Below are 22,094 nucleotides of genomic sequence, written 5' to 3'. Positions count from 1 at the left end.
AGCATCCTTCCAAGCTGTCAGACATTCCTCATTGCTGGTAACGGTTGCCTGGTACTCATTATGTGGACATAGGAGTGTAACTTATTTTCCTAGCCTCTCACAATTCCAGTTTCCTCATAAGTAAGATGGAGGTATTTATATCTACTTACAGTATCTATTTTGAATGTGAGAAGCAGTGAAAATGGATATGAAGTACAAAGCTCAGAATATAGTAGAGGCTGAATAATAAAATCTATTATCAAGTATTAATATTATTAACAATATATCATTATTATCCACTGAACAAAGGAAATCAGCAAATAAAATACTTTAAAGCCAGGTTATAATTTCAATGTCAGGAATTGAATTCCTGATATATTTAAGATATTCATCTTCACGAAGACCTCTGTGGTGCAAAAAAAATGAGAATGTGTTTGGGTTGCCACAGGTGTATGTGAATTTCATTCTCAGCTCTTTGTTATACCAGCTGAACCTGTCGTCAGAAAGTGAGATTTTATACAAGAATGATAGTTCTTTACAACAAAAGTATAGAAGAAAAAAAATTGAATTTGCAAGCTGTGTTGGCCTGCTGAGCTCCACTACCCCTGGTGTCCTGGTGTTAGCCATAACACAAAGGACAGGATGCTTGGACCAAGGACCAGACAATGAGCACTGCCCCACTATGTTCTGAAAGAAGAATCGAGGATCACCACCCTCTGTGTGACTGATCTTTCTCTTGTGCTAGTCACAGGCAGATCAGACAAGAAAAATTCAAATTCATGATATTTCAAAATTCCACTTATATTATTGTAAAGCATAGATAAAATAAGGATGACACAAAGAGGCTCTCACTGGAAATACAGGATAAAATCTCTTTGGAATTCCTCTTACAGTTTTTTCAGCTTTCAACCAGCCATCTATTTTGGAAATCAGCAAGGCCTACAAAGTTCAGAGTGGAAGGTGGTTCATACACAAAGTTGGGTGACAATAAGCATTATCAGCAGGATGGCGGTTGGGAAAAATGTACACTTCAAGCATCATGAGTTCTAATTCAGAACAGTTCTAATGTGTCTTCAGGAACAGACACCTACAAAGTGTCCCATCAAGCATCTGGGCCAAAGAGAATAGATTTTTCCTCTGGGAAAATACCTTGAGAGAATACCCACAGAAAATACTTCGGGAGTCTGAAACATGAACTCCCAAGCACGGCCCTCAGGCCTGGCTGCTACATCCTGATTTGCTTCCTCAGACTTCTTCCTCCTTACAGGTAAAGCAGTTCCTGCCACATGCATATCCCCCAAACAGCGCTTCCAGGGAACTTCTCTGCCACAGTGGGAGCATCCTGTGGCTCTGCAGTCCAATCCAACAGCCACAGGCTGCATCTGAGACATGATTAGTGTACCGAAGGAGAGTATTTGCAATGCTACTTAAAGTTTTAATTTTACCAGTCAGCTGTGGCCAGTGGCTACTGTACTAGAAAGAGTAGCTGCTACTTGTAGGACTCTCATACCTCTAGGTTTTGCAAACAGTGCAACCTAGGCTCTTTCTCTGATTAACAACTGCTTGCTCTTTATATCTCCACTTACAAAGACCAAGAAAATCCCCACCTCCCCTGCCAAGGCACCTCTGAGGGTCCCAGGTTAGCACTCCAGGTTCTAACGGTATTCATATTTCCTACATTATCTCTTTTCCTATATTACTATAAACAGTCATTTGTCTTTCTGCCTTCTATGTATTCCAAACTTGCTTGGTATACTTTGTACCAATACTTGAATGGGATTCCTTCTCTTGACACTCCCGTTGCTTACTCAGTAAGCTGTCAGTAATGGGTAAACAAGTATTTTTCAGCAATTTGTGAAATTTATACTAAGCATACCACATGGCCAACATTCCTGCTCATGGAAAACTATAAAACAACCTGGACCAGCTGCTGAACAGGTACTGTGGATGGATGGCGCACAGTCAGGCTGGGACATCCCAAATGAGGAGCTCAGTCTATGGCAGCTACTGAGTAAATCCGGATCTCTTAGCTAGCAGTCTCTGGCCTTTCAATGCTGAATCTACTATATTTGTTAGGTACTTCCCTCCTATGCTGTGAGAACGTTCATTAGGAGATTTACAAAGGGAATTGCAAGACAGGTCAAGGGAGCAGAGAGAAGCACAAAGCACTTTGCTTGATACCTTCCCAGCTAAACCGTCAGACCATCAGGACACAGAACAAGGAGGGCAAGGCCTTAGATGAAGAGGCCCATGTGAGCCAGGGCTGGAGCAGGCTGCAGCACTGGGTGTCTGTTCTTCCTGTATTGTGACGCTGATTCCCTGGGTCCCCACACGAGCCTGTTCTCTGTCCACCAACATTCTGTCCATCCTCCCACGGACTTCCCGCTGGCCCAAGGGTGCCTAGCATTAAAAAGCTTTTGTTGCAGGGCCTGTAGCAGGACCATGGAACACAAGGTAAGAGGGATTGGTTTCTCATCCTGATCTATCAGAATTAGAATGTGTTATTCACATATCATTTACTCTGGTGGGGATAATAAGCTGTGCTCAGTCCCTATATTATGCAGTGTGCCAAATCCTGCCTTGGGAGACAAAGGTATGACACAGCCCATGTGGTTCCCACCCTCTCAGGGCTCACAATGCAGTGAAGTGGAACACAGGTGAAAGGGTGACTGACACAGGCAGAGCAGGGTACACAGTTCACATCAACCTGGAGTAAGGACAGGTTAAATTCAGTTTCAGGACTTTAAGTTCCATAAAACAACTTTGTCATTCTGGTGTTTGGGAGACTTCTTAAATGGAATAATATGTTAAAATCCAATCAAAAGATATTTATCCAGTTCCTCAATCAGAAAACAATCCATTACATGTGTATTCATGAAAATATTTTCCTTGAGTGTTTACAATGAGTATCCAAAGATCATATTTACAATTTTATTTTTGAGTTTATTTCTGATGGGGTAGGAACTCAAAACCAATTAATCAGTTTAATGTCATCACTTAAATGCTTGAATTTAAGATATGTAAACAGATCAACCAATGTATTTCTGGAGTGAAATTCATTAGGAGTCTGTAATTAATATGTGCTTATTTTAGCAAATGCAAAATTCACACACACACACAAGTATATATAAAATGAGTATGTGACAGTAAAGTACGGGATCAAATAGAGAACAAAGGTCAAATGGAGATGGTGAGTTTTTACCATATTTTGCAGTATACATATATAGAGGTTATGCGATCTCATTACAGTGATATCAAAAAGCATATAAAAATTAGAGTGGTTGGTGTCCTGCTCAGAGGAGTGGTAGAACTTACTAAACTTTACAACTGCCCTAGCTCAAACAGATAACATCTGAGCTACCAAGATCTCGTGGGCTGTAAGTTTGAGTTACAAACTTAAACTGTAAGTTTTTATGGCTAAACTTTAAGTTTAGCCATAAAAGGGCAACAGAAGGGACTGAGAACATGTTTACACTCTGGGTTTAGCAAAAGGAATACTGCTTCAGAGTTCCAACAACAGCAACAGAAACTAGCTTAAACCAACCTCTCGTGTTGTTTTCTAAAAATTACAGGCCTTGGTCATTAATGACTTAAGCTCAGAGTTCCTCACGTACAGTCCACTGGGCTGCTTATAATAAAGAGTTCTGATAAGGGCAGGCACACTCCCCAGGAAAGCCACGTGAAACATGTACTCACTCACCTCTGCAGGCAGCATATGCTTGGTGTCATACAAGGAGCGACAAATTTTCAGAACTTCCTTCCCCAATTCTTCTTTGTTCTCTGCTGTACATCTGGTTAGCATCACTGTGGCAAGCCTCACCCAGGGATTATTGGTTACGCTGTTTCAATAGAAGAGAAATGCAAGACATTGGAAATGAGTAGCGATCTCACAACTGCGGTGTTAAAACAGAAGATATCCCACGTTGTGAAGTAAAATGCTTCTGCAAAAGTAGAATCAGGATCCGGATGATGTGTTTCTTCCAGTCTATCTTAAATAAAAGCCAAGTGAAGGAGAAAAATCAGCTAACTGTGGCACCCACAAGCAGTCGGGGAGCATGGGGACTGAGGGGAGTGGAGAGCGCACAGGCTTGGAAGCCAGAGAGGCTTGGTTCGATTTCTGGCTCCTGGATTCACTAACTGGGCTCAGGGAATTTAATTAAAACCTCCAGCCTCATTGTACAGATCTGAGTCCTCCAAATTTTATGGGCCCCAGTTGTTTTTGGTTGTGAAAAGGCAATCTAATATTTTCCACGCAGAGCTCCTTAATTTAACGAATGATTGACATGACTGTGAAGTATCACTTGTAACAGCAGGCATGCCTTCTCTGAACCCAGGAGCCCAGAACTCCGCTGGGATCTTCTACACGGGTGGCAGGGAACCCAGTATCTGGGCCATCATCTGATGCCTAGGAGGTACATTAGCAGGAAGTGAGACTGGAAGCAGAGGACTGGACCCCCAAGCATTCTGACATGGGATGCAGGCATTCCAAGAGGCAGCTTAACCTGCTATGCCAAAACAGCAGCCCCAAGAGCATGTTTTTAAAGAATCCCACCACACATTCGCTGCAGCGAACGGCAATATGAGCAGGAGAGTGACAGAAAAGGACAACTTTATGTGACGAATCCTCTCTTGTCTCTTAGAGGAAATGTAAGTGGTAAAGGCAAGACTGCTAACTGCTTGGTTTTGAGTCTAATAACTTAATAGTCATTTTTTAAAACACAGGCTAGCAAGTTATAACTTTAATTTCATATGTGACCACAAACATACCCTTAAAAGTAAAACTTTTGGGGGGATCTCCAAATGCACTAAATATTCTAGATACAATAAATGTTTAAAGTGAAAATGACTTTGGTTCTTATAGGTAAGTGAATGATTTTAAATAGCATTCTAAAAGGAAAATGAAATGTACAACCACTGCTGACTATCCATGGAAATGTCATATTTTGAATTCGGAAAGGAAGACATGAAGAACTCTGCATAATTTCCTAAAAAAGATAAGCCATTACCGAATCACATTATCTCTACCCTGGCATCTGTCTAGAAACAGACTCCCGGTTCAGGCACCAGGAGTTGGGCTCAGAAAGGCTCAGGGCCCCACTCGTAGGAAGCATCCCCAGGTGCTGAGAAACGCAGTGTCACAGGTGAGACTGGAGGCTTCATGATGTGACAGCCTGCACTGTGAAGATTCAGACGGCAGAGGTCAGAATCCGTTCCTGAACATTACAAGTCAGCACGCCAGCTCTGCCACAAATGATAGAGAGCTAAGAAACACTTCATTTCCTTCTGAAAACAGTTGGTTAGAAAACAAAACAAAAGCTCCGTTTTCCTGGTTAGCTTCAGATATCACTAGTAGTTTCACCCCAGGTTAAGGCAAAGAGCCTTTCCCACACGTTCCCCGGCAGTCTTACATGGCTCACAGAATCATTTACTTCCAGAAAAACATCCTTCATTAACTTCTGATGTGTAGGCAAGTTTAGCGGCCCGGATCAGAGTCCACCTGCCGCGTGCAGGAAGAACACGCTCGTTCCTGGAGCAAACGGCACTTGGAGGAGGGGCAAGAGGGCCCGCACGTTTTGCCAAGGAGAAGGAGCAGTTCATGACAGCCAGCGTATGTGCTCAAAGGAAATCTGGCCACTTCCAAAAGAAAGGGAGAAGTTCTGTGGCTGATAGCACGAGGACTGGATAAGCACCTCATGCAGATCTGAGTGGCAGCTGGAAGCTTCGTGTGAAACACAGAGGAAACACAGGCTGTACAAGTAGGCTACAATTCTGTTTCCACCACTTATTAGCTATCTGGTGCCTAAGAACTGTTTAACTTCTGAGCCTCAATTCCTTCCTCTATGAAACCTGATAACATCACCTGTACTTGTAGGTTTGCTAAGTGAATGACTGATAATGTATGTAAATTGCACTTTACATTGTGTGTTCTTAGTAAGAGGGCATTATTCATTTGCTCCATGTGGATTCTCCAGTTAGCACTGTTAAAAGATAATCATGATATTTTCTTTTGAAAATACTAGAGCAGAATTGCTTTGTTGACATCATAAATCAGATATTGTTATCACTCATTGACTGATACTTTTAAAGAAAATACTTGGGTTTAAAGGCAAGGAAAAATAGAAGGATATCACAATATTTCAAGGAGGAATTTTAGTGTCCTTTAAAGACAATTATTGATTATGTGCACACACACACACACACACTCACACTCACCTACACTGTACCTCCTTACCATAGTTTCACTTTCCATGGTTTGTTGCCAATGGTCAACCACAGTTCACAAATATTAAATGAAAAGCTCTAGAAATAAGTCATTTGTAATTTTTCAATCATGCTATTCATCCTAAGCAGTATGATGAAATGACATGAATCATCTCTGTCCACAGTATCCATGCTGTGTAACTGTACCTGCCCATCACCATCTCAGTTATCAGATGCAAGGGCTTGTGTTCAAGTAACCACGATGTGATGTTTGTTATGTGATGTGATGTCATGTCACTGCCCCAATGTGCAAGAGTAGATGATGCTGGCAATCTGATTATACCAAAGAGAAGTGTGAGGTGCTTTCTTTCAAGTGAAAACATGGAAGTTCTCAACTAGTGAGAAAAAAATCATATACTGAGGGTGTTAAGATCTATGGTAAGAATGACTCTTCCACCTGTGAAACTCTGAAGAAAAGAAAAGAAATTATATTAGTTTTGATGTTGCACCATAACTACCAAAAGTTACAGCCACAAGCATGATAAGGGTTTAGTTTCCATGGAAAAGGTACCACATTTGTGCAGCTATGTATAGGAAAAAACACACTGTCTGCAGACAGTCTGCTACTATCTGCAATTGCAGGCACCCACTAAGCATCTTGGAATGCATTTCCTATAAGATGTGTATAGTGGTGTTCAGAAGTATTCTTTCACTGGCTCTTTCGAAGGTGCTAGATTATTAGGATTAAAGTCCAGACAGGATTTCTAAGTAGGCTCATTTTATTTTAATACTTACACAGATTCACTCTTCATAGGTGGCCAAGCTTGCAAGAGCAAAGCCAAGTGCTGAAATTCAACTTCATGGTGACTGGATTCCAGAAGTTCCAAGAACAGAGAGCAGCGCTTCTCTTCATTCTCAATGTCAGCTAAATCTACCTGCAAGTAGAAGCACATACTTGAAATGGGTGGCAAAAGCTACTCAATTTATTTACAGAAGAAATCAAAGTTGATTTTTTTGATTAAACCTATTTTGAAAATTTCTATCATGTGCTGAAAAATTTGACAATTAAAAAAAAACTTGAAAATCTCTATACCTTACTCAATTTCAACAATTATTTTAAAATTAGTTTAGAGGTGGGTGTTTGGCACATGGTTTCAGTTGCCAAATAGGATGCCTGCATGTCGTATGAGGGGACCTTGTTCCAGCCCCACCCGATCTATTTCCCCTGTACTTGTCACTGTCACCCACAGAGGAGGAGGCCCGGATTGATTCCAGTCTCCTGGGTTCACCTTGGCCCAGTCCTGCCTGTTGGGGACATTTAGCTAGTAAACTAGTGGTGGAAGATCCCTTTCCATCTTTCTCTCTGCCTTTTAAAGAAAATGAAAATAAATTTAAAAAGTACAAAATGAATAAGTACAAAATCATGGGAAGGAAACATTTTCTCTAACAATATAAACAATTTGATTTTCATGGTTCATTGGTATCTGTTACATTATAATACTGAATTGTTATAACTGAAATTACAATATTTCACCATATTCAACACCAAGTGAATGTCTTAAAGTTTAAATTATCCATAACGAATTCTAACTTTTTTAACTTCTTTTTTTTTTTTTTTTTTTTTGGACAGGCACAGAGTGGACAGAGAGAGAGAGAGAGAGACAGCAGAGAGAAAGGTCTTCCTTTGCCGTTGGTTCACCCCTCAATGGCCGCTGCGGCCGGTGCACCACCGTGCTGATCCGAAGCCAGGAGCCAGGTCCTTCTCCTGGTGTCCCATGCGGGTGCAGGGCCCAAGCACTTGGGCCATCCTCCACTGCACTCCCTGGCCACAGCAGAGAGCTGGCCTGGAAGAGGGGCAACCGGGACAGAATCCGGTGCCCTGACCGGGACTAGAACCTGGTGTGCCGGTGCCGCAAGGCGGAGGATTAGCCTATTGAGCTGCGGCGCCGGCCATAATACTGTCTTTATTAATGGTTATACATCACCATAAACTATCTCATGTAGTAGTTTGATATTTTTCTTTTTCTTTTTTTTAACTTTTATTTAATAAATATAAATTTCCAAAATATGGCTTTGGGATTACAGTGGCTTTCCCCCCCATAGCTTCCCTCCCACCTGCAACCCTCCCATCTCCCGCTCCCTCTCCCATTCCATTCACATCAAGATTCATTTTCAATTATCTTTATTTATTTATTTATTTTTTTGACAGGCAGAGTTAGAGAGAAAGGTCTTCCTTTTCCGTTGGTTCACCCCCCAAATGGGCACTACGGCTGGTGCACTGTGCCGATCCGGAGCCAGGAGCCAGGTACTTCCTCCTGGTCTCCCTTGCGGGTGCAGGGCCCAAGCACTTGGGCCATCCTCCACTGCCTTCCTGGGCCACAGCAGAGCTGGACTGGAAGAGGAGCAACCGGGAGGGACAGAATCTGGTGCCCCAGCTGGGACTAGAACCCGGGGTGCTGGCACCACAGGCGGAAGATTAGCCAAATGAGCCGCAGTGCCAGCTCTCAATTATTTTTATATACAGAAGATCGATTTAGTATATATTAATTAAAGATTGCAACAGTTTGCACCCACACAGAAACACAAAGCATAAAGTACTGTTTGAGTACTAGTTATAGCATTAATTCACATTAAGGACAGAGATCCTACATGGGGAGTAAGTGCACAGTGACTCCTGTTGTTGACTTAACAAATTGACACTCTTGTTTATGGCGTAATAACCTGAGGCTCTTGTCATGAGTTGCCAAGGCTATGGAAGCCTTTTGAGTTCACCAACTCCAATCTTATTTAGACAAGGCCATAGTCAAAGTGGAATTTCTCTCCTCCCTTCAGAGAAAGGTACCTCCTTCTTTGATGGCCCATTCTTTCCACTGGGATCTCACTTACAGAGATCTTCCATTTTAGGTTCTTTTTTTTTTTTTTTTTTCCCCTAGAGTGTCTTGGCTTTCCATGCCTAAAATACTCTCATGGGCTCTTCAGCCAGATCCGAATGCCTTAAGGGCTGATTCTGAGGCCAGAGTGCTGTTTAGGACATCTGCCATTCTATGAGTCTGCTGTGTATTCTGCTTCCCATGTTGGATTGTTCTCTCCTTTTTACGATTTCCTAACTTTCATTAGAAAATTGCTAAGCCTTCATTTTGTCCAGAAAATTTCCCCAATTTGATCTGAAAGCTCTTAAGTGTATTTGCCACATAATTTTTGCTATAAATAAAAATGAAGCAAAACTATTTTATTCACACCTTTATTTCTAATTCAAAAGAAGTCTGTTAAATACAGAATATAGAATGTTTTTCTCTTACTAGGTAACTGAATAATTTTTCTTTTAATCACATCTCCAATGCCTCTGTGGTTGGAAATGTTTGCAACTTCAAGTTAAAAAGTGGTTTTCCATGTAAAAAGTAAGCAGAAATCTGGTTCTCCCATTTTCTATTCTTTCTTGGTACAGATCTCTACATTTCAGTTCACAGACAAGAATGAGGATGCATTCATGATTTGGGTACGCAGATATTCGATGATATGTTGAAAGGCTAATGAGAATGGATGGTTACGTATACATTTGCTAAACAGTCTGCATTAATGCGTCTATCCAAAACATTTGATTAATTTAATAGTCTTGGCACTAATTCCAAGAAGCCACACCATGAATTGTGCATGTTTTACAAAGTTGACAGGTGCTATGAAATTATTGGTAATTAGTAGGGGAAGCCCTGCTCACACCATAACCAACCTGATCCTTCCAAACCTCCCCTACAGCCCCAGGTCACTGTTGTGTGGAATATCCTAGACACACTTTCCAGCTTTGGAAACAATGCCATACTACAGTAAGCCAGTTAACCCTGTGGGGGACAGCAAGGGTATCAGGGACTTCACTTCCTTGAGGAGACAGGCCTAACAGTCTTGCTGCAATCAGGTGACAGAGGAAACAGAAGACTCAATAAGTCAAACATGTATTCATTTATTTAAACTGGTCTTCTCATTGGACGTTTGGCAATACTGTTTTGCCTGTTCACAAAGAAATTTTTATTTACATCTCAAACTCACAATGTCTACCTGTTATGACCTGGCCTTCAATTTCTTTTCAGCCTCCGAGCCTCTCTGGGGTGCCTTGCCTGTAGTCATGCACACTCCCACCTCAGGAGCTTGGATACAGCTCCTCTTCCTGGCATACAATTCCTCCATGTACCTGAGTGCCTCAATGCCTTCGTCCCTTCAAGTGTCTCAGCCACAGAAGGCCTTATTAACGGTCTCCCCTTCGTCTGTCTTACTCTATTTCTCTTTCCTTCTTAGCTCCTAGGACTGTGGGGCATATTACACATGTATTTATCGCTCTTTTCCCTTCCATAAGAACATCAGGTTTTTGAAAGCAGAAACTATGTTTTGTTCACTGTTTTATTCCTGCTATGCCTGCTAAAGAGTAGATGTGCAAAAGGCACTTACTGAGTGAGTGAATGAACTAAATGGACATATATATGAATGAAGAAAATTTGTCATTTATAAAATACGTTGGCATAAATTATATTAAACACTCATGATGAGCTACGAGATTTTACTAAAGCCTCTCTGGGCTTCATTTTCATTACCTGAAAATGCTTGAAGTCTTGAGGCATTCTGAGGAACAGCTTGGAGGCCTGCACTGGGGAAGGGGTGGCAAATGACCGGTCTTTCTATCCTGCACTATAATCTTAGTGCCCACATGAGAGTGTTGCTGTAGAATAGGCTTGTGCTTTAAAACATATCTCTAATGCTCCTAGCATTAACACTCTAGTCTTTATACCTAAACGCAGTATAATTAATAGCACACATGAAATACAGACACTGTACGGAGTATTTTCTGTACGTGGTACATCTGATGAAGAGGAGATTCTATTAATATTGGATGGCTATTTACAGCCCTTGTCTCTTCTGTTGAGCAACAGTGATTTTTTTTCTTTATACTATTTGTAGAACTTTTTTACTTAGTGTAGGGTTAACCTTATGATCCTTAAGAACCTGAAAGTAGATCTTTGTAAAAATTAAGAGTGGGAACAGGAGAGGGAGGAAGAAGAGGAGTGGAAGAATGGGCGGGAGGGAGGGTACAGTGGGAAGCAACACTATGTTCCTAAATCTATATATATGAAATACATGAAACTCGTTTAACAAATTAAAAAACAGATTACACAACATAGCAAATTCACAAATAAAGGAAAAAAAATAATGTTTTCATTAGCACCTAGATTTAATTCTTTCTTTATAGAAACTGTAATAGCTTGTAAAGTTTAAGAACAGAACTGTATCATAAGTGAGGCAAAAAGAAAAGAAACTACAAATTAAACCTTCACGTTTGTTTTTATATTTGTGTGCAAATAATAGTTTCCATGTATGAAATATGTCTGATAACAGATTTTTTTCTAACACTTTTCTCACATGTATCCAAACTTTGAGTGTGTTTTTGCTAGGAAATATTTTCCTTTGAATGTTCACTAATTACTTCCATTTCTAGTAACTTACTTTTCAGAGTATGCTACAAAAGGAGCCAAATGAGTTTATCACATCAGGGAAAGTAACAGAGTGTCTGCTGCCAATGATAAAATTTGAGCTTTCAAGAGAAGATCAGAATTTGACAAACCAGTGTCTGCCACCATAATGAGCCTGACAGTTTCTCAGTGACTTTGAAGGCTCTTCTAATGAGACTGATTAATGGTGATATTAGTGAATGTGGATCTTTGATATTGCATAATGAAATGAATACTTGGGAGATCTGTATAGCTTAGTGAGCCAGTAATTTTAAAATAACCAATAGATGTTGTTATAAAACCAGGAGAACGGTTAAAAGACCCATTCAAAGTGTAAGCCAAACCAATGGATTTCTCTTATTCTCTTTCTTTATAAACAATATAAAAATTTTTTGGTATGGCTACATATTTTACATTGTAATTAATCTTTAAGAAACTACAATTTGTAGAGTTTTGGTTTGTCATCATAAGGGGCGGGTGTTTGGTTCAGCAGTTAAGATGCCACCTGGGATGTCCATGTACTATACTGCAGAGCCTGGTTTGAGTTCCAGTTGTTTTGCTTCTGATCCAGCATCCAACTATTGAACACCATGGGAGGCAGCAAGCTGTGCTTCAAGTAGTTGGTTCCCTACCAACCACATGGGAGACCCAGATGTAGTTCTGGGCTCCTGGCTTCAGCCTGGCCCAACCTTGGCTGTTGCAGGTGTTTTGGGGAAGGTACCAGTAGATGGAAAATCTCTATTTGGCTGTCTGCCTGTATCCCTGCCTTACAAATGAAATGAAAATAAATTTTAAAAATTTTAAAGTAATAGCTATAATTATCAGAAAAGGTTATTAGGATACTCCTCTTTGTAACTACGTATCTGTCTAGGATTTGGTTTTCTTCATGTACATCAAGCAAAACAACATATGAGAGCAGGTTGGATGTGGAAAGAGATGGGCATCCATTAGCTGTTTATTAAGGTAGGTATTAAAGAGACTTTTAAAAATGTAAAATAATTTTATACTTTTCAGTAAATTTACTTTCTTTTCAAAGGAGAGTTGTTGGGGCTGGCATTGTGGTGTAGCGGGTAAAAGTACCATCTGTGACACCAGCATCCTATATGGAAATAGGGACATGTCCCAGTTGCTTTACTTCCAAACTAGCTCCCTACTAAGATGTCCTAGAAAAAAATAGCAGACAATGCCTAAGTACTTGGGCCCCTGGGTCCTGGCTCCTGGCTTCAGTGTGGCTCAGCCCTGGCCATAGGGCCACCTGGAAGTAAAGCAGCAGATAGAAGATCTCTGTGTCTCCCCCTCTCTCTGTAACTGATTTCAAACAAACAAATAAATCTTTTTAAGCAAAAAGTAGAATTCTTTACATAAAATGTTTTTATTTATGTCAATGTGCATTAACTGTAAATGATAAACATTTTAAAAATGTTTGTATATTCATTAAACATCAACAGATACAGCTCATACAAACAACAGTTCTTTGGGTTCCTCATTAATTTTTAAGAGTGGTAAGAATTCCTGAGACTAAAATACTTGAGAACATTTTAATAAAATTAACCCGTACATGAAGGAGAAGCTGCTGATAGAAAGATTTTTGCTGTCAACACTTTAAAATTTTAAATATATTTTAGTGAACATACTCTATTCTGGACTAGGCTAAGGAAGCTACAAGTTAAGAATGGTGCTGTGGTGATCTCCCTACCTCACCACACACGTTATTGAAAGGGAAATTCTAGCAGTCTCTAGATATTCTCTGCTTCAGTTCTAAACATCTCAGCCCAAACTGGTCCTGTGACAGTGCTTCCTCCCAGTTTACTGTGCTCCTAACTTCTGACTTGTCCAGTCGTCCACTTGACCTCTTCTGATACTCAGGACTTACTGTGCTCCTCCAGGTGACCACACATCTCTAACAGTTGTCACTCAAACAGACATCTTGCATCAACTTAGCCTTTGGAATTAAAAGAAAAAAGCAAAGTGGTCTTCATGCTCTCTACTCTTCTTTGGAAATGCAAATTTGTTTCCTGGGTTCACATAAATAATTACTCAAAGGAAGCAGCTTTACTCATGAACAGATTTTGGACAACAGTAATTTGGACAAGTCAGTTGTTACATATACAAGGAGACTTCAAAAAGATTGAGGAAAAATTGAATAAAAGAAGTTTATTTTGATACAAACATATCAATGAAATGCATGCACAGTTTTTTCATAACACACATTTCCATGAACCTTTTGAAGCCCTTTCATATTATGAGGTACATGAAAATGGACACACGAAAAGTAGATATTTTTATACTCTTCATTTAGCTGGTCACATAAAAATGTTATTTATTTGCTCTACAAGCATACTTAGACATTTAAGAAATGGCCCTAGCTCTACAGTAAACACTTTGGCAACTGAATTCTCATTCATATATTTAGTTTCTCACAAAATATTTAGGATGTGACTATATCATTTTTTATGATCTCTCCTTTAACACTCTGAGTAATTGATCCATGTGGTAGTTAAGAAGGCTTTCACTGCAACATATTTGATTTGTGAAGGTCTTAAGACCTATCGATTTTACAGTGCTATAAGAAGAGACAGTTGAGTTCAGGGGATCAGAAAAGGTTTATGGACAAGGTGGCACTGGAGAAAGGATTTGCAGGAATTTCACATGTAAACAGAAGACTGGGGAGAGATGAGGGGAGTCAATGAAGGGATTCTGAGGGGTAGTTTGTGGTAATTGAAGGAGAGTCGTGGGTGTTATGGAAAAGGATGTACACTGGGGCCAGAATACAAGGCAACCAACCGTATGGTTGGAACCTCCATGCATGTTCAAAACATTGCAACTGATGTTTCAGTTCTCTCGGCACTAGGCCAGGAAGGACACTAAAAGGGATAAAAGACAACTTATGAGATATCTGTGGAAGAGCTGAGAGAAGGGCATTTTTCTAATGTCTACTACATATCAGTAATTATATCAGATGTTTATCTTTTCATATCTCTCTTGATCAGAGAAGTTAATCAGGCATTTTTTATCCACAGATTATTTTTAATAGAATAAACAACTTTGGAACAGAAGAGATTTTCACAGGAAAAATAATTTAAGGGAACAGGCATAATCAGACCCAATGCATCTGAGGCATTCTGAGATTTCTCCTAGATATTTGATAGAACACATGAAAGGAAGTAACAAGACATGCTGAATATCAGAAGAAATACTTCCTAAGTCATCAGGGTAAAATTAAAAAAAAGTTCATACATATTCACACATCCAATTGGCAGAGATAACACAAATAAATACACAGCCACCAGACTTCCATCAAAGTGACCAATGAACACGAGAGACCTTTGCGTTCTTTTACGATCTTACAAAGTCTCTTGCTGGAATACGAAATTGTGGTGATGGAAGGGTCAGAGATGGTGGTTGTGAAGACCTCTCAAAGTTCTGAGAGCCTACAGTTTTGAGATAGGGGTAAAAGTAAAACTAAGAGACGGCGGCATTCACTAACATTTCTTGATGGCTTAGAGTGGAGGAATGTATTAAAGCAGGGCGATAACTTTGAATTTCCACTCAACCACTCACCAGCTCACCCTTTCTACACATCTCTGAGCCTTAATTCCCAACAGTCATTTGACACAGTGAAGGGAGAGCCCTTCCTCAAAACTGTTGGAAAGACTAAGTAGATGAAGTGTGAACAGCATCCAGCCTGAGCTGGGACTAGGTGCAGGCTTGTTTCTACGCAACTTTTCGCCCAGGACAACCCCACTGCTGAATATAAATAACCTCCAGGTGCCTGAGGCATATGAAATAGGATGGGAGAGGTCCTTTCCTCTGTGCCTTATTATCAGTCATTTGGATCAAGACCCTGTTGATGACTTTGAAGGACATGCTTTGAAAATAAGCGCCTTTGTTGAGAACTGTGAAGATTTTATCCAGAGAAGCTAACAGACAGCCTGCCACAGTTTAATGGATTCTGGCACCGGATAAGACACTCCTGGGTCAGAGACAAAGATAAAGATCTTCATTACTCACAGCAACTGCAGCTGCCACAATATCAGCATTTTCTGGTGCTGCTTCTCCAGGTCCCAAGTTCCACAGGGTAGTGTCGAGGGCCAGCTACACAGACGGTACAGAGGGTGGTGCAGAGGGCCAGCTACACAGACAGTACGGAGGGTGGTATCGAGGGCCAGCTACACAGATGGTACAGAGGGTGGTGTCGAGGGCCAGCTACGCAGACAGTACGGAGGGTGGTGTCGAGGGCCAGCTACGCAGACAGTACGGAGGGTGGTGTCGAGGGCCAGCTACGCAGACAGTACGGAGGGTGGTGTCGAGGGCCAGCTACACAGACGGCACAGAGGGTAGTGTCGAGGGCCAATTACACAGATGGCACAGAGGGTGGCGTCAAGGGCCAGTTACACAGACAGTACAGAGAGTAGCGTTGAGGGCCAGCTACACAGACAGCACAGAGGGTTGTGCTACTGAAGAACCCCAGGTTAAGGAAATATTTCTGTTGTACACTAGACAGAAAGCATGATGGCCCTTCACTCTGACAGAGACAGAGTCAATATCTTCCAATGTTTTTTGCTCTACAAACACCCTTGAAAAAATGGTCTGGACAAAGATAGTCAGTGCCTCTGCTCATAAGACCTGCATAAATGTGAGACTATCTTCCCAAACTTTTTTTATTTATTTATAATTCATTCGATTGGGAAAGAGTCCAAGATCAGCCTATCTAAATGCCAAACTCTTTTTGGAAAAGAGTATTAAATGAAGGTTGCTACCATGGCTTCCCAGGTGATGAATGTGTTAATGCATTTTACTTTTAATGGCAATATTTACTCTAAAATTTAAGAAAAAGGACACTAATTTGAAAGAAGGTTGTTTTAGTAATGACTCATATTTACTAATAAGTAAAATAAGAGTTATTTTCATATATATATTGCTAAATACATTAGTGTATTCTCATTAATGCTAGATTTTCATGGGTTTTCTAGAAATTAAAATGATGTAATCTATGTATAAATGGCAGGTTTGAATTTTCAAAAATGTATAATTTAATTTGTTTCTTTTCTTATTACATTGATCAGGATCTGAAGAACAATGTTAAAGAATAATACTGAGATAACCAGAGGCTGGCAGCACAATACAGTGGGTTAAGCTGCCACTCGTGATGCTTGTACCCCATGTAAGCACAACGCTTCAAGTCCAGCGGCTACACCTGTGATCCAGCTCCCTGCTAATGTATCTGGGACAGCAGCAGATGAAGTGCCAAGTACATGAGGCCCCTGCTACTCACGAGGGAGACTAGGATGCAGTTCCTGATTCTTGGCCCTGACAGGGTGATTCGGTCATTTAGGGAGTGAACCAGCAGATGGAAGATCCCTGTCATTCTGCTTTTCAAATAAATAAATTAGCAATAAACAAATAAACCTTTTAAAAAGAATAATCATGGGGCTGATGCTGTGGTTTGATGGGCTAAGCCTCCACTTATGTCATCGGCATCAAATGTTGGTGGAGGTTCATGTTCCAGATGCTCCTCTTACAATCCAGCTCTCTACTTATGCCTGGGAAAGCAGTGGAAGATGTCCCAAGTCCTTAGGGCCCCTGCACCAATGTGGGAGACCTGGAAGAAGTTCCTGGCTCCTGGCTTTGGATGGGCTCAGCTCTGGCTGTTGCGAACATCTAGGGAATGAACCGGTGGATGGAAGACCTTTCTCTCTGTCTCTCCCTCTCTAACTCTGCTTTTCAAATAAATAAATAAATCTTTTTAAAAAAGAATTATCATGTCACTATATGATTATTATTTGATTCCATTTCTATTTTTAATGAATGTGCCTCCAAACTTTCAGTGTTTAAAATTTCAGGTACGATTAAATCCTAGTGGTCAGCAAAAAAGATTATAGACCACTAAGTAACTGATAAACAATTCTTTCACAAAAGACACAACAGACATCCCGGGAATGGGCATTTGGCACAGCAGCTGAGACACTGCTTGAGACCTGCATCTCACATCAGAGAGCCTAGGTCCAAGTTCTGGTTTTGTTTGCCATTCCAGCTTTTTGCCAGTGCTGCTCTATGAAGCAGCAGGTGATGGTTAAGGTAGCCGGGTCCCTGCCACCCATCTGAGAGATCCAGGCAGAGTGTCGGTTTTTGACTTTGACTTGATCTAACCCTGGCTGTTGCATCTGGGGAGTGATGTAGCAGATGGATGATGGCTCCCTCCCTCTCCCACCCCCTCTCTTTGTCTTTAAAATAAACAAACAAATAATAATAAATGAATAACCTTAGGCAGAACAAACGACTATGTCATAAATCTGAAAAATTATCAGGAAAAAATAGAAAAGGAAGTATTTGCATGAGATCATGAAAATTAAAACAGGTCTCAGAGAGTTAATGAAGTTGTGAGAAAGTGAAACTACTATGAAGATCATGGGAAATTAATTTCCTAATACCTGGAAATTAGGCACCTGATTCAGGAGAGATGTTGACCTAGGAAAAAATCAGATTTTCTCTTTTCTAAGAAGTATTACAGTCCATATAAAATATATATTCCAGAGGCCAGCACTGTGGTATAGCAGGTTAAGCCATCATCTGCTGTGCTTGCATCCCATATGGGCACCTGTTTGAGTCCTGGTTGCTCCACTTCCAATCCAGCTCCCTGCTCATGTGCTTGGGAAAGCAGCAGAGGATGGATCATTTGCTTGGGCTGCAGCACCCATGTGGGAAACCCAGATGAAGCTCTTGGCTCCTGGCTTTGGCCTGGCCCAGCCCTGGTCATTGCAGCCACTGCGGGAGTGGACCAGCTGATGGAAGATCTCTTCTCTCTTTCTTTTTCTTTTTTTTGACAGGCACAGGCAGAGTGGACAGTGAGAGAGAGAGAAGGAGAGAAAGGTCTTCCTTTGCCGTTGGTTCACCCTCCAATGGCCGCCGCGGCCAGCGCACTGCAGCCAGCGCACCGCACTGATCCGAAGCCAGGAGCCAGGTACTTATCCTGGTCTCCCATGGGGTGCAGGGCCCAAGCACTTGGGCCATCCTCCACTGCACTCCCGGGCCACAGCAGAGAGCTAGCCTGGAAGAGGGGCAACCGGGACAGAATCCGGTGTCCCGACCGGGACTAGAACCCAGTGTGCCGGCGCCGCAAGGCGGAGGATTAGCCTAGTGAGCCACGGCGCCGGCCTCTTCTCTCTTTCCACGTCTCTTTTTGCTATAACTCTTTCAAATAAACACATCTTTAAAATATACACACACATATGTGTGTGTGCATATATATACATTCCAAGCATCATAGAAGTATGAGAACTAGAGAGAACTACCATAAGACTCCAAGAAATCAATGTGAAATGACCACAGCACATATTTTAGGATGAAGAAAAAACTAACTTCAGGTGGTTATCAAATGTTTCAACGCACTTCATTACAGGCACTAGGCAAGAAATAATGAAAGCTCAATTAACTACGTATGCAGCTTTCAAAAAGTGTTACCAAAATATTTATTTGGGAGACACAACTGGCCTTTTTGAGGCTCCGTGTTCTCTTCTAGAAGATAGAGATAGCACATAATTATATGAAGGTTGCCAATATTAAGTAACAAAATGGGAATAAAACAGCTGGCAAAGAGACTGACACATGAGAGGTATCCAGTGTTATTTATAGCATCCATAAAATATGCCAAACATAAAAAAGCAAAAATGTGGGTTTGTGCTATGATTTTTCCTAATAAGAACTGTCTATGAACTAGACAGACAGGAAAACACCATGGAGAAATATGGCTTTTTTGGGAAAATGAAACTGTGGGTTAATGCATCACTTTTTAAAATTTCAATTATTTCTGCAATAAATATGGCATTTCAAATCACTCTTAAGGTTGCTTTTCATAGATTAGTAAAAATAAACTTGAGAAAAAAATGCTGTTTCTTTTAATTTGTTCTTTCTTCCCCAGAGAAAAAGAAAGTAATGTAACACCTCTGTCCCTTCCCCCGTGAGTAGCAAACAAAAGCCTGGAGATGAAAATGTCCAACACTTCAGAGGCACCTGCATAATCCGTAAGTGATGACCTCACACTGACACTGCTAACTAAACATCACTGGGTTGCCAAAGACAAAACTGAAATGTGGCTCCAACACAGAAGAGCTTTTTCCCTTCTGCTCTTTTCTGAATGCAGTGACTTCAGCCCCTGGAGACGATTTGTCAAGTAGCTGCAGCCTCCTTGCCAGGCAGAGTCACTGCCTTTGAGACAGTGGACTAAGTCACCTATTCATAGCTGGAGACAGTTTCAACCTTTAATTTCTCCATGGCTGCTAAAAGGAAACAAGAATATCTCAAAGTAAGCCACGTTCCTGAAATACGCATCTTCCTACAGCCATTGATAGTTGCATCTTTTTTCTTCAGACACTTAGAAAAATGAAACAAATATTAATGCACATAGAAGTACTTTATAGGTGTCTGGCACTGTGGCCCAGAGGGTGAAGCTGCTGCCCCTGATGCTGCCATCCCATATGGGATTGACAGTATGAATTCTGGATATTCCACACTTTCAATCCAGCTTCTAGTTAAGGTACCTGGGAAAGCAGTTGAAAATGGTCCAAGTACCTGGGTCCCTGCCACCCACATGGGAGACCTGGATGGAGTTCCTGGCTCCTAGCTTCAGTCTGGCTCAGTTCTGGCTGCTTAGGCATTTGGAGAGTGACCCAGTAGATAGAAAAGTTCTGTCTGTCTGTCTGTCTCTAACTCTGTCAGTCTGCCTTTTGGATAAATACATTTTATTTTAAAAGAATTATTGTGGGGGCCGGAGCCGCAGCTCAATAGGTTAATCCTACACCTGCCACGCTGGCACACCGGATTCTAGTCCCGGTTGGGGCACCGGATTCCGTCCCGGTTGCCTCTCTTCCAGGCCAGCTCTCTGCTGTGGCCCGGGAGTGCAGTGGAGGATGGCCCAAGTGCTTGGGCCCTGCACCCCATGGGAGACCAGGAGAAGCACCTGGCTCCTGGCTTCGGATCAGCGCGGTGCACCGGCCACCGCGGCCATTGGAGGGTGAACCAATGGCAAAGGAAGACCTTTCTCTCTGTCTCTCTCTCTCACTGTCCACTCTGCCTGTCAAAAAATAAATAAATAAATAAAAATAAATTAAAAAAATTATTGTGGGAAGTAGTGATACTATACATTGGGGCTGCTGTTGTGGTATAGCAGGTTAAGCCACTGCCTGCAATGCCAACATCCCACATGGGCGCTGGTTCAAGCCCTGGGTGCTCCACTTTCAATTCAGTTTCCTGCTAATGTGCCTGGGGAAAGCAGTGGATGATGGCCCCAGTTCTTGGGACTCTTGAAACCCACAAGGGAGACCCAGATGATCCTGGCTTCGGCCTGATCCCACTCTGGGCGTTGTAGTCATCTGGGAACGAAACAGTGAATGAAAGATACCTCTCCTTCTCTCTCTCTCTCTCTCTCTCTCTCTAACTCTACCTCTCAAATAAATAAATAAATCTTTAAAAGCAAAGATATTAGTCATTATACTCTAATCTCCCATAAGAGCTGGTTTGTTGTTCGTCTGCTTCTAAGAGACTCATGTGAGGATGCTTGATTTAAAGCTACCAAGTAATGGTGCAAATCCCTTCATGAGCACAATAAAATCACACTGAGATGACTTTCTATGCAGGGCTTAAAAATATACACAAACCAAATCCCTGCTTAAACAGATATGTCGAAAGATAAAAAGGTAGCACAGTTCACCTCTAGGAATACTAGATGCTGGTCTACTAAAGCTGTTCCTTCTAAAGGTTTCAGGTGGCCAACAGCGCCTTTGGTACCCACTCGACATAACCAGTCCTGCTGGGAAAGGAAATTTGGAGACCAAAAACCATTCACAGTGTTGACTGGCAACATGCCCCTTGATCTAAGCAGTAATCAGATCAGTCATTGGCACAGAGTAAGTGCTCAACAAACAGTAGTATTGCTGTTAGTTACTACTATTAAAGCATTGCTACTGTTACACAAGAATAAAAATTATGATTTTGTTGGTTTCTGGGTTATTATGAGTTTTGTTAAATAGAAAATGTAAAATTCTGGAAATATGACTTAAGTTTAAAACTAAAAATAAGATGCTATTTTCTGGAGATTTTTTCTGTTTCTAGAGAACTGAAAAAACAGACTCATATACTGAGACAATTACATCAATTACATAAAGCTTAATTCTGTACAGTTTATACTAGGGGCAAAATGTGTTACTGTTGCTCAAACAACCTTCCCTATCCCCTGCTAAAATGAGAGTATCTACCATGTAAAAAGGGTGTCTGACAAGGAATACAGAAATGAGAGGTGGAACTCTTTCCTACCTTTGGCTCTAGGCCTGGGAATGAACAAAAAGTTTTAGCCACTGCCTCTCTCCTAAGGCTCAGTAAGGAAATGAGTGCCTGTCTGTAAGTTGCTTGAGAGTAACTGAGTCTCAA

At 41.2% G+C, this 22,094-nt stretch overlaps 1 protein-coding gene across 2 annotated transcripts in view; it reads right to left on the bottom strand.

Moving 5' to 3' along the window:
* The window catches only part of NBAS (NBAS subunit of NRZ tethering complex), a 459,817-nt gene that overhangs the window by 27,422 nt on the left and 410,301 nt on the right, over positions 1–22,094 (bottom strand). For both annotated transcript variants that reach the window (XM_070069748.2, XM_089327834.1), the window contains 2 exons: positions 6,976–7,115; positions 3,680–3,818 (listed from right to left, as the gene is read on the bottom strand). In XM_070069748.2, coding sequence (XP_069925849.2) covers positions 3,680–3,818; positions 6,976–7,115 — 279 coding nt within the window. The remainder of the gene's footprint in view (positions 1–3,679; positions 3,819–6,975; positions 7,116–22,094) is intronic.

The sequence above is a fragment of the Oryctolagus cuniculus genome, chromosome 2, assembly GCF_051225735.1.
Source record: "Oryctolagus cuniculus isolate XC-2025 breed Fujian yellow rabbit chromosome 2, ASM5122573v1, whole genome shotgun sequence".
Lineage (NCBI taxonomy): Eukaryota > Metazoa > Chordata > Mammalia > Lagomorpha > Leporidae > Oryctolagus > Oryctolagus cuniculus.
This window is presented reverse-complemented; position numbering and strand designations above follow the sequence as displayed.